The sequence below is a fragment of the Echeneis naucrates genome, chromosome 9 (genome assembly GCF_900963305.1).
Source record: "Echeneis naucrates chromosome 9, fEcheNa1.1, whole genome shotgun sequence".
In the NCBI taxonomy this organism is placed as follows: Eukaryota; Metazoa; Chordata; class Actinopteri; order Carangiformes; family Echeneidae; genus Echeneis; species Echeneis naucrates.
This window is the reverse complement of record NC_042519.1, coordinates 15,103,294-15,115,712: the sequence shown is the minus strand read 5'-3', so window position 1 is coordinate 15,115,712 and position 12,419 is coordinate 15,103,294. Positions and strand designations below refer to the sequence as shown.

Sequence of the window (12,419 nt, the reverse complement as noted above, 5' to 3'; positions counted from 1 at the left end):
CACAGGATATGAAATCAGTGAGGTAGGTCTCCGTCCTCGGGCAGGTCATATGATGGGCAACCACTTCCTCTTAAGAGGAACACAAATTTTACCAAAGGACAGAAAACAGAAATGCTACTGTAAAGGCAGAAATGTCTTAGATCAGCATTTATAAAAGTGGCAGGCTCAGCATCATGAAAGATTGTACACGTATGAAAACTCCAAACACAAACTCTCCACAACACAGAGCGTGTTGAAAGCAGGAGGTCAGGTCAGTTCATCCTCCTGCTTCTCTCTGTCAGAGATTCATCACAGGACTTCAAATGTTATCACCTTTGTGTAATGGCTGCGGAGCGATAATTTGGTACTCTACTGTTTTTAAGTGGGCAACCGTCTGGGGTGCTTCACATCCAGTGAGTTTTTCAAACCATGTGATGTTAAGGATTTACATCAAAACACAGCTCAAAGAGAAGATGCCTTGCTGGAGTTAAAACTACGAGTGGATCTCAGTGCTGTCTGTATCATCTGCAATTATAAAACACATATTTTAACCTGCTGGGAATTGGGTGTAACATTTGGATTTCCTCCAACAGCGTTAAATGACAAACCTCAACTCCTTCATGCTCTGTTTCACACACTGCTTGCGCACTAACAAGTCTCAAATTTGAAGTCTACACCTTAATACTGAACATTTGTCTCATGTCCTCTTTCTCTCTGCCTGTGAAATGAAAGTTCAGTTTACTAAAGAGCAGTAGTGAATGTGGTCAGATTGTTGGTTGACAGGTCACCTGTTACGTGTATCGAAGTTGAACACAACAATCCCAAACAAGCCTTTGACCTAAAAGGCAGAGCACAGCACTGCTCAGTATACAACTGTACAAACAACTAAGTGGCAGCTCAATGTGAGCTATTCAAAGCGATAATCTGCAATGCAATGCAAAATGATGGAAATTGTAACATTTGTATCTGATTTATTAAATATTTTTGGATGATTTTTATAAGGGTCTTTGCAAACAGATAAAGAAGTTGGCTGTAATTTCTGAATCATCTCAGGACATTAAGAACTAAACTATAAACATGCTAATGGTACCTCACCCAACTATACTTCCCACATTAGCCACTATCTTGCTTATGTTAACCAGCCAGCAATTGTGAAGCTGGAGCTCCCACTGAGGTCATGTCCTCTGAGAGATTTGTTAGAGGTTATGGCCTCAGGATTTTTTTTTTATTTTTTATTTTTACAACATACCTGCATAAAACAACAATAATCAAAATGGATGGTATGTAATTTATCTATAATGTACTTAATATTTCTGCAGAGATGCCTGACAGTGTAGAGAAAGATTGACATACTCAGGAATATGGTCGGCATATAGGCAGCCAGAAATCTCAACGGGCGAGGGTTGGGGGATTTAAGGTCATGACCTTATTATCTCTGAGATCCTGACTGCAGCCCCGATAAAGGTCCCGCTTCCAATTTAACCAGACTTTGAAGTGCATTTTAACACCAACTTTCCCTGGTAGATAATCCTTCACCTGTCACACACACTGGCCTCCTTTGACAGGTCGTCAGGTGTGTGAATAGCCCTATTGTTCACAGCGTCTGTTCGAGGGTTAGGCCTTTTTTTTTTTTTTAAGGTTTGTGTTTCACAGTCTAGGTTAAGGCTAGGTCCTTATTTGCGATGCTTAAGATCATGTCACAATTTACATAAGCATGTGTGTGTTTGTGTGATTGAGTCATTTCTCAAGTTCCTACCTGAGACAAAGAGAAATAGCACACACTGCTGCAGATGTAGGAAGTCTGTCAAAGCCAAAACTCTCACAGCACAGACCAAACAGAGGACAAAGTTTTTAGCAAAATTACAACAAATTAGGTTGGAAAGGGGCAGTTGAGCCTGTTGAGCTCTGTTTAGTTCCTCATAGTGTGTGCAGAGGTGGAGGAGAAGGAGGAGGAGGGCGCATAGATCACATCCGGGGCTGGTTTATTCTAATAACGAAACGTCCTACCCGGAAAAAAGACAAGTCTTCAGTAATCCGACCACACAAACAAACAGACTGGAGTGTGACAGGCCGTTACACACCGGCTTTTCTAGATGCATGCTGGTTGTGAAAGTTGTTTTAAAAAGAAACCAAAAAACTTTGTCTACAATGTGAGTACGGAGCGGACTCGGTCGTCTCCTCTGTGCGTCGTAGCCGTGCGGGGCGCTGCCTGAGGCGTTCACTGACTCTGCACAGCGGGTAAGTCTACCGTCGACTGTGGTACCGTGTGTGTGTGTGTGTCTGTGTGTGTGTGTGTCTGTCACAGTGTGTGTGTTGGAGGGACAGTGGCCTTCAGTAGGTGTGGCAGGCCGCTGTGAGTCAGTGCGGGTCATCTGAGCGGACCATGCGGACAGTCTGTCAGGTGTTGTTGACTAAATCCGCCGTGAACGCATCCAAACTTTTTTTTTTCCTTTTTTTTCTTTTCTTTTTTTTTTTTTTAAATCGCGGGCTCATCATCACGTTAGACACGCACGCATGATGGTGCAACACGTCATTCAGCGGCGTGAAGCTGCCCCAGGGGGAAAGAAGTCAGGAATAGCCACCAATATAAAGCTGCATCGAGCCAACCAAATAGTTTTTGCAACCAATTAATGGTTTTGGTTCATAAAATGTCAGGCATAGCTGGAAAATGCCTGTCAGCCAAAATTACGTCTTCCCAAATCCGAGCAGCAGTCCCAACCTCAAATCTATTTACATGGTGGATGTATTTTACCTCTGAGTCTGACATATTTGAGGGGAAAATGTGCTTTACCCCGCTACATGTAATATCCAGCTAGCGTGTTTAAAAATAACAATTACATAACCCTTCTTCTTTTTGACCCTTTCTCCCTCCCTAATCTTTCTAGCACATCCCCTGAAAATATGAACTTCTTCTGTTAATGCATTACTGGTTAAAAAAAAATTATAAAACCAGTTTTAGCCGGTTTGAGCAGCAAATGGGGGATTTTTTTTTTTTTTTACAATTTCGCTCGGAAAATAACTAAAATTACTACTCAATTAATCAAATTGTTGCCCATTCCTTTTCTGTCAAATCACCAAGTCTCTTGAGCTGGAAGTTTTAAAGCTGTAAGGCCACAGATTTTACACGTCAATGTCAATTTCATTGTCACAGGGATTATGATTCAGCCTGTGAAAGCAGTTGCATTGTGTTGCTGCTCCCTCCAGCTGTGGAGGGAGGATTTGTCCAATCAAAAGAAAATTCAAGCGAGGTCAAGATCGGACTCGGTTTGGTCTCGCAGCTCAAGTTTTCAGAAAAATCCTCCATTACAAATTTTTGGAGATGGAACAACTTCGCTGACTGCAACTCTGAAGTGCAGCTTTGAGAGTATTGTCTGTCAGTCCAGGATATCTGTGTCTGATCACCATCAACATCTATCATGGCCGAATAGCTCTTTTAATCTTTCTATTACCGACAACAGCCAGAATCTGCTCTTGGTTTCTGTAGAGTCTGAGGGTTAACACAAATAAAGCAAATGTATATAAAGAGTTTAAGTGGGTTTCACTTTACTACTCTGGATGTGGTAAAGGAAAATATGCATGTGTCATTGCTGTGATAGATATATTCAGTAAATTGTAGATTTGTCTCATGCTGCTGCATTTAAAAGCCTGGCCACTTTACATCGCTTAAGAATCTGCCCAACACCGTCTTAATAATATCTGTTGGTACAGTTTTGCCAGAGTTGCCAAAGCTTCTCCTGGTAATGGTTTAGCCAGATGTTTTCTGATACCCAATTTGGTTTGTGTGTGTGTTTATGTATGTGTGTGTGCCAAACTCAGCATTGGTATCTGACCTTTGTGGCATCGTTTTCTATTTTCCATCATGCCAAGGGTTTCTAAAAGTGCTTCTCAATTGTTTGTACCTTTGCAAAACAAAATATGTTGGATGTCTAAGCATCATTAGAACGGCCCACAAATGTTTCAAAGCAGGTTCAAAATGAAGCATTTTCTTAGCCATCTACTTAAGCGTAGTTTATCTAGTATGAAGGAGATGCAGCTTGATATGGCAGTTGGTTTTTTTTTTTTGTTTTTTTTTTTGCATTTTTCTGTGTTTTGTTGAATGAGTGTGTGTGTGTGTGTCATTGTATCCATGGAAATAATTTCCATCTCCTGAGAGGTTTTCAGCCAAGAACGTCCTTTAAAAGTATTGGCAGAGTTGTGCAGTCCTGATTATTTATTTTATAAGACTGTCACTTCGGTTTTAGTTTTGGTTCTGATAAAGAAAGAAATCAGTCACAGATGTAACTCAGTGTCCATCACATTACCTTTGTGGCCATAATGTATAAGGCCCTTTCCATAAATTCAAATATCTGGAGAAGTAAAGGGGAAAGTGCAGTAAACCTGCTTTGCATTTTATGATCAGGGCTTTTCACTTTGTACAGAATGGCATTGTATGGCAAACTTTACATTTATTCTGTTGCAATGCAAAAGGAATAAAATTGGAAGACCTGAGAAGATCTCCCAGTAACTTAAAGGGGACAAGATTATATAATGGAGCTCTCACTAGCCAGCAGCCTTCCAACACATCCAAAGAATATATATATATATATATATATATATATATATATATAAACAAACTTCTTAAATTTACTGTCAGATGTCTGCCATGGATGAACTAGTCTTGGACGGCGAACAGGACTGAAATACCATCAGCATACCTGAAGGTCTGAGCTGATTGAATCCTGGTTTTTGCTGTCAATCATCAGCTCAATAGTACAAAGACATGGTATCATCTTAATGACCCCCCCTCCCATTCCTCTCCTCTTTTTCCCTCCCCCCTCCCTCTCCCCTCTCTTCCCTGGCCAGTGGAAATGTGCGTGTGTGCAGATCTTGAGTGCAGTCTGTAATTTTTGGCTGTGGTGGAGGGCCTCAGCTCAGCCTTGGGCTTCAGGGTTTGCTTCTCAGCCTCAATCACGTCACATGAAAAACTGCTGAGTGTGAGTGGGTCTCTTTCTTCCTATGTGTGTGGTGTGTGTGCGTGCATGCTTCTATGTATTTGAACCCTAAATGAAAGATGGTCTGTCCTCTGCATCTGCTCGTCTCTGCCTTTCTGTCTGTCTCCTGCTGTTGCCGCCTTTACATTTTGCCTCCTGTTGTCCATCTCACTCGAGTCCTTCCATCTGTCCATCTGTCGCAGTGATATGTGATAGTAGCAGCATGCCGTACGTGGACCGGTTGAACCGTGTTTGTGGCTTCCTTGACATTGAGGAGAAGGAGAACAGCTGCCGCTTCCAGAGACGATACTTCATCCTCGACACGCAAGGAAATGCTCTGCTGTGGTACATGGACAACCCTCAGGTGCGCCACACATGCATGCATGATGCACACTTGCACAAACAACAAGAGGAAGTGAAATTGGCCAATAGAAGCCGTACAACCTTGGACCCTGAGCCAATGATGAGTCTGTGTGTTTGTGTTGCATGCAGAACCTGCCGAGTGGAACCAGCTTTGTTGGCAGTCTGAAATTGACCTACATCTCGAAGGTAAACCACTCCATCGACTGCCTGTCATTTCTTTTCTGTCGGTTTAAATTACCGAAAGTCTTGTGAACCAACACATATTGAAAAGATCATTTGAGCTGTGTGGATGTAGAACTTCACAGCGCACACATAAATAGAAACATGCAAATGGCCTTCACAGATACAGGAGAGGACTGAGTTATCTGCTGTTGTAGCTAAAGATCACATGCACTGCAGAGCTGAAGCAGACTTCTTGAAAATTTCAAGATGTCATGGTGCTTGCTGAGCTAACCCGAGACAATGACATCTGGCTTCAGTGCACTGGTGTGCTGACAGCTCCTCCCTGGACACTCACGGTAGAATCAACATAAAAAATATCAGCAGTGTCTTTACCCCTGCCCTTGTCTCCTCTGCTCTCCTCTCCTCTCAGGTGAGTGAAGCCGCAGCAAAGCAAAAGCCCAAGACAGAGTTCTGTTTTGGTGAGTGTTTCAGGGAACCAGTGAGTCAGCCTCATGCACTAGTGCACAATGGCATTAATTTTGTTTACACATGTGATACAATTATATAATGCATTCGTTGTGGTTATCCATGGAACTTATGTCTATTTCTGCAGTCATCAATGCAGTTTCCCGACGGTACTTCCTTCAAGCAAATGATGTGACTGACATGAGGGACTGGGTGGCTGCTCTCAACAGGGCCAGCAAGATCACTGTGAGTGTGACACAGAAACGCACAAAATTATAGCCAGATGTCCTTGTGTAATGCGCATTCAGAAAGAAATCTGATGTTTCCACCTGGGTGCAGGAAGCTGCTTTTTGTGGTCGTATGACTAGAAACAGTTTGACCCTTAAAGGTGTGTGTGCCAGGATGTTGCCTACAATTCTGCTTGACACTCTCTCTGAATGAGGAAATTGTGAATGCGCAATGAGTGATAACAAGTCCACATCACTGTGGTGAAGGTGTCAAAGGTACACTGCGTATGAGTGCCAGTGGGCTTTATATGTGTTTGTTGGCTCTTATGACTGTGGCCTTTATAACTGGCAACCTGCAATAATGGCCGCTGAGAAATGAGTGTTTCTCTCTCTCACCTGCATACTCACACAGGAAGCAGCACCGCTCACTCTTTCTTTCACTTCCCCCTCGTTCGGAGGTCTGCTTTGCCGCCATCTCTGAGTTTCCTTGCCTCAATGAAACTGTGATAACACTTTGTAAAGTACAATGGACATGATGTCAAAAAAAAAGATCAAAGTGAAAAACTGACTGATTTCAGGATTTGATTTCCATGAGATTAAGTATTTAAAATGCAGCCCCTATTTATTTATTTATTTTATTTTTTGTCTTAAGCAACATCCAGGTAGGGGAATTTATATAATTATATATAATATATTATATTATATTATATTATAATATTATTATATATTTATGCAACTGTCCTTTAGGTGGCTGTTTTACAAAAACAAGTATTTATCCACCCCATTTATATCAATGAGGGGAGGCTACAGGAACAGCTCTAAAACATCTCACTGCAATACAGTACCACAATCATGCAATCCTTTTTCCCTTGTAAGTGTTGAAACAAGCGACGTGCCTGCAAGACTTGATAACACAGCACTCTTCGTTTCTCATTTCACACTCGATCACACTCCAGCAGAGACTCCCAGTGGGGGTTAAACCGCCAGCTCCTGTCCGTTAGAGCAAATGTTTCCCCAGCTGTTTTACACAGTGATGTCTGTGTTGTTAATGTTATCCTGCCCTCACAGGTCCCTAAATCTGGCCCTGCACCTCCAAGGTCTGATGTGACGGCAGTGATCAGTGACACTCAGGGAGGGAAGAGACAGCAGGCTTACAAGACTGAAATCATAGGCGGCGTGGTGGTGCACACTCCCATCCAGGTAAAAGAAACGAAAACCACTTTGGTTACAATATTGACAGCAACAATGAATCTGATGATGCAAAAAGGTACACGTCTTCATGAGTTTATCTGTTTGGGCCATTTAATTTTGGCAAAGCTAAAATGCTTTCTTGTGGTTCTAAAAAAAGGTGTAAGCTGAGGTATCTGAGGCCACTGATTATTATAATGATGAAGTTGGTTAAATGTTGCAGAATGAGAGTGAAGAGACGGATGGAAGAGAGAGGAAAGGCAACAGGCCGGGTGTGCTGAGATGTGGTTACTGTGTGAAACAAGGAAATGTGGTGAGTACCCAGCTACTAACAACTGATTAACTTTGTGTTTGAATAAAAGAAATCTATCAGGAATCTGTAATGTGTGTTTTTCCAGAGAAAAAGCTGGAAGAGGCGATTTTTCACCCTGGATGATAACACAGTCAGTTACTACAAGTCTGAGATGGTGAGGAGTCAAACATTCTTTGTGTGTATTTTCTGTCTCTTTTTGTATGGCTGTCGTCTTTGTTTGCCCATGTCATAATCGTATTTCTGTTTGTCCTAGGATAAGGAGCCTCTCCGAGCCATTCCACTGAAGGACATTCAGAAAGTCCACGAATGTCTCGTCAAGTCAGGGTGAGTCAAATGTGAAACATATAGTCAAATTCTCCCACTACTTTGCTTTCTCTCTATCTGATTACTTTTTCAATATGGATGTAAACAAATATACATTATTTGAATGTGAACAGATAACATGGACAACACTCACTGAGCAAGTACAAAAAGCATTTGAATTGTTGCCGTTGAAACAAATTCATCATCGCCCTACAAAATAGAGATACACACATTCAGTTTATCAGTACAGCAGTCAAAGAGGGACTGGAAGATCTTTTCATCACATTTTTCATAGGCTCTTGTCGTTGGATAAAACAGTAGCCCATAAACAATTTTTTGCTTTTCCCTCTGGCCTCTTTGGACTAACAGAACCGAGTAACTTTAAGAAATAAACCACATTATAGCTCCAAGTATCAATAATTTCTCATTCTTCTTCATTTCACCCACATAACGTAGGCCAGATAGGCCTACAGTTAATTTTTTTTGAAATAGACTGATTAAAATAGCAGCTACTATCTGCCTTTAGCCACAGTGTTTCAGCAGAATTGTTTTTAACTTTCAGGGATCTTCTAATGAGAGACAACCTGTTTGAGATCATCACTGGTTCCCGGACTTTCTACATTCAGGTAAAATCCCTTTCCCCTCCTGATTTCAAACCTGAATCATCACATACTTTTAAGATCTGCATCTATAACATGCAGAATTGATGAAAGTGCTCCAGTTGCGTTCCCAGGAGTGTCTGTCCTGATGTTTTTAGCAGTCCCCCCTCCCCGAAATGCTCCGCTGCTGATGTGTGGCATGAAAAGTTTGTTTTTGTGAAATGGGCCCAGCCATCTGTTACCAAAACAACAATATCATCACCCCAGGGAGAACAGCTGATGGACTGATCAAAACAGAAATACTGAAAGAGAGCGAGGCTGGAAGCATGAGCATTTTTATTTCTTTCTGTTTTAAGCAGAAAATTTAGCATGACAAACATTTAACAAACAAATACAACGCCCAAAGAAAAAGGAGAAAGATTATAATCAGACGGAAATATATTTTTTTTTAATTATTATCATTTTCTTTATACCATGTCTAGGCTAACAAATAGCAATGTAAAGATACCTCACATAAGACTGGGATTTTTTTTTTTTTTTTAGAATATTTTTATTTGATAGATCTCAGACATTTAACAAGCTTAAACAAGCTTTTTCTTTCTTTCTCCCACCCACCCTCCCAGTACTGCCAAAACAGAACAGCATAATTGAAATATGTAAAGTAAAATAAAATAAACTTGAAAAGTTGCACACACATTACAGCATTCAACATTATACTGAAATGGTACATAGAAAAAAAAGATAAATACATGAATGCATTTTTTTTTTAATAAATGTGTATATTCAAAAGTGCACATGTTGGCTATTTACCTTCTGCAATAGTAACTGCACGCAAGTTTATTAGACCGGGAATCATCTTGCATGAGTTACTACCTCTTTTTGTTACCATTATCTGAAAATACTGTCCCGTGGACTCATTTCTAAATATATATCAGTGTTCGGGCTAATTTTTCCAGGAAAATCCAAAGGATGTGACTCTCCACTCACCCACAGCGCCTGCATGGTTCAACACAAGCTAAGCCAGCATTATCTTAGAAACAAACCACAGTCTCCTTGTACAACAGTTTGAAGACACGTTGCCTGGCCACTGTCTGTGTTTGCTGCAGTTTAATCAAATGATCAAGTATCCCTGGCTGCAGAGAAGTGCACACAGTCAAAATAAACCATCCTGCCAATGATCATCCCCAATGAAGGAACACGTTTATTCAACTGCTGGTGTGTTATTTGTTTGTTTTTTTTTTTTTTACTTGAGTTTGTATGCAACAATGGAGGTACTGTTTGTGGCACAGCAGGAGAAATTCCCATACACAGAACATACTTGATTGCTGGATCAATAAATGTTGGGATAATAGTAAAATGGGGGATTTCCAGCTTTTAGCAGATGTGACAGTAGGACAGGCTGGCCCAGTGGCTGGTGTGAAAATGACAGCTTTGCTCTACTTAATCTGGTAATTTTTCCCTTTAGACAGACTCTCCAGCAGAGATGCATGGTTGGATTGCGGACATTGCGATGAAGATTCAGGCGTTCCGATGTCCTCCTAAGGTAAACGTGTTGTTTCTACCTTTCCGTAAGAGGCAAGACATATAAAAACAACAAAACTAAACTAAAAATAAAGTTGTTGTTTTTTGTTTTTTGTTTTTTTTTTTGTCTTTCGTTGCAGGGTTTTTTATATAAACGTGCATCTTCCCTCTATCGAAGTCAAAATGCCTCCACAACATCCCGTGGTCAACAGAGTGATGAGCGCAGACCTCCGCTGTTCAAGTCCTGCTCTGTGGCCCCGGGCTGGCAGCCTTGGACGCCCGTTCCGCTGAGTGAGCCCTCCATCCTGGACGCAGAGGACGAAGACAGTGCTTTCACTTCGGTACCCACCTTGCCTTCGCTTTCATCTTCCTCCACCTCTTCCTCCACTTCCTCCTCGTCCAACTCCCTCTCTACCCCAACCCCTTGCCCCAGTGCAAACCCCCCACCTCCCACCAGCGGACTGGGGATTGTCACAGCGTCGGGAGACGTGGCCAGCGGGCGTCGTCGACACCGCTCCCAGCCTCAGTCTCACACCAGCTGCAGCTTCCCGTTCAGCCTGGATGACGACGGCATCCGCACCACAGATGTGTAGTCCGGGCGGGATCTGTCCCAGCTCCTGTACGGACTTAAGTGTTAGTACCTGCATTTAAATTAATGTGACTGGTAAAACTAGTGTTCCCTGCCAATGAAGTAACACTGTGACATCAGCCTAAAGACCAAGATATGAGGTTGGGGCCACCTAATGGTCTTGTAGCTGCATTGCAGATGAAGGATCACTCAGCTGGAAGAAGACCAAGAGGTGCAGTTTGTTGTTGACAGGACTGTGAAAAAGTATAATGGAGTGTTTTTAGATCAACTTCCTCTGAAAACTTGAATAATCTTGTTAGCTGTTCTTGCAGATTTACATATTATGGCACATGCTTTCAAGTGAATGCACTAGGCTCCCATCGGACACGTACACTGTCACCGGGATCGTGTTTTCACCCCTGCTGCAAGGCGATGCGTTTGGAGGCATTTTAACAGATTACTATCCATCTGTTTTATACTCAAGCTTATTTTCACAAAACACTTAAAACTAGTTTGGTATTTGGTAATGTTGTATTCCTATTGAGCCAAGATGTGTTTTCCCACCTTTTTTGTATTAAAAACCCTCACATTCACTTACCCTTATTAATACTTAACAAGCATTTATTACTACAATATAATCAGGTGTCAGGGGGGAAGTATCCCATAGGACTCAAGGAAGGTACTTGTATCCACATGACAGCTGACTTTGTATTTGTGTAGAGTGAAGATGAAGTCAGCAGCAGCTTTTACGTGTATGCAGCATATTTTACACTTTCTAATCCTCTAATACTTTGCTTAAAGATAAATTGTCAGTAAACTGTGACCTCTCTTTTAGCTTGTAACATGGTACCATAACAGCATGGCGGTGTTTTCATGGTACTTGTTGTAGAATGTACTTCCAATATTAAAGAAGTAGGGCTGGTCCGATGGTCGACAGCTTTGTAAATGTGATTCTCTTTTTCCAACATGGTGTGGTAAAATGCGCCACAACTTTTGGTAATTTAATTGAAATTCCGCACTTTGCTTTTCTCATTGTTGCTTGTGTTTTGAAGATTTTTGTCACAGCTTTCACTGCAGTTAACCACCGAAGCGATGCCTCAAATGCTTTGGGTTGTGTGTGTAACATCAGCAGTCAGCTTATCTCAGGTTCACCTCAAGACTTCCTTGATGTGGTACCATGTTCCATGTCTGTTTCCGTTTTTCTGAAGGTGTGTACTCCTGTTTAATTTTCCTTCTTGTATATTAAAATTATGCTTTTTAGTTGTTTTGTTTGGGCTATTTTGTTGTTGTTTTGTTTTGTTTTGTTTTGTTCTTAACTTGACCACTCTATTTACTGGCAAGTGCAGTGTTCCCAAACCTGGAAAAAAGTTTTCAGTCTCAGGAAACTCATGGAAAATGAGAGAGGGTATCAAATGTCTAAAAGTATTGCTTTGGCTTGGAAAATCATTTTATAACTCTGCGAAAGTAATATTCGGGATAATCACTTTGAAAAAATACATTTAAAAGAAGACGTAAACTGCAGATTTGAAACAGGAAGTCAAGGCGGAAGTGACGCAACGCTGCAGTCTGAAATGACCGTTGGAGGGAGAAACTCCACAAGTGTGGAAAACCTGATTTATTACCCAGAGAAACGTTTTCCTCCGCCGATAGTTTGAGCTCAGGCTGTTGCTTTTAAACGTTTCGTAACGTTTTGATAGAATCCAGCGGAGACTTGTTTCAGATGGAAGAAAGCAAACAAATTAAAGACTTTTTTAAATGGCG

General features: G+C 41.4%; 1 protein-coding gene across 1 annotated transcript; it reads left to right on the top strand.

The window, feature by feature from the left end:
• The first annotated feature begins 1,977 nt into the window (after positions 1-1,977).
• Positions 1,978-11,927, top strand: plekha2 (pleckstrin homology domain containing A2). Its single transcript, XM_029511601.1, has 12 exons — positions 1,978-2,217; positions 5,153-5,313; positions 5,442-5,498; positions 5,905-5,953; positions 6,088-6,185; positions 7,235-7,366; positions 7,578-7,667; positions 7,753-7,821; positions 7,921-7,991; positions 8,533-8,596; positions 10,035-10,112; positions 10,231-11,927. The coding sequence occupies exons 2-12, from the start codon at positions 5,173-5,175 to the stop codon at positions 10,681-10,683; spliced, it is 1,302 nt and encodes a 433-aa protein (XP_029367461.1). The 5' UTR covers positions 1,978-2,217; positions 5,153-5,172; the 3' UTR covers positions 10,684-11,927.
• The last annotated feature ends 492 nt before the right edge of the window (positions 11,928-12,419 follow it).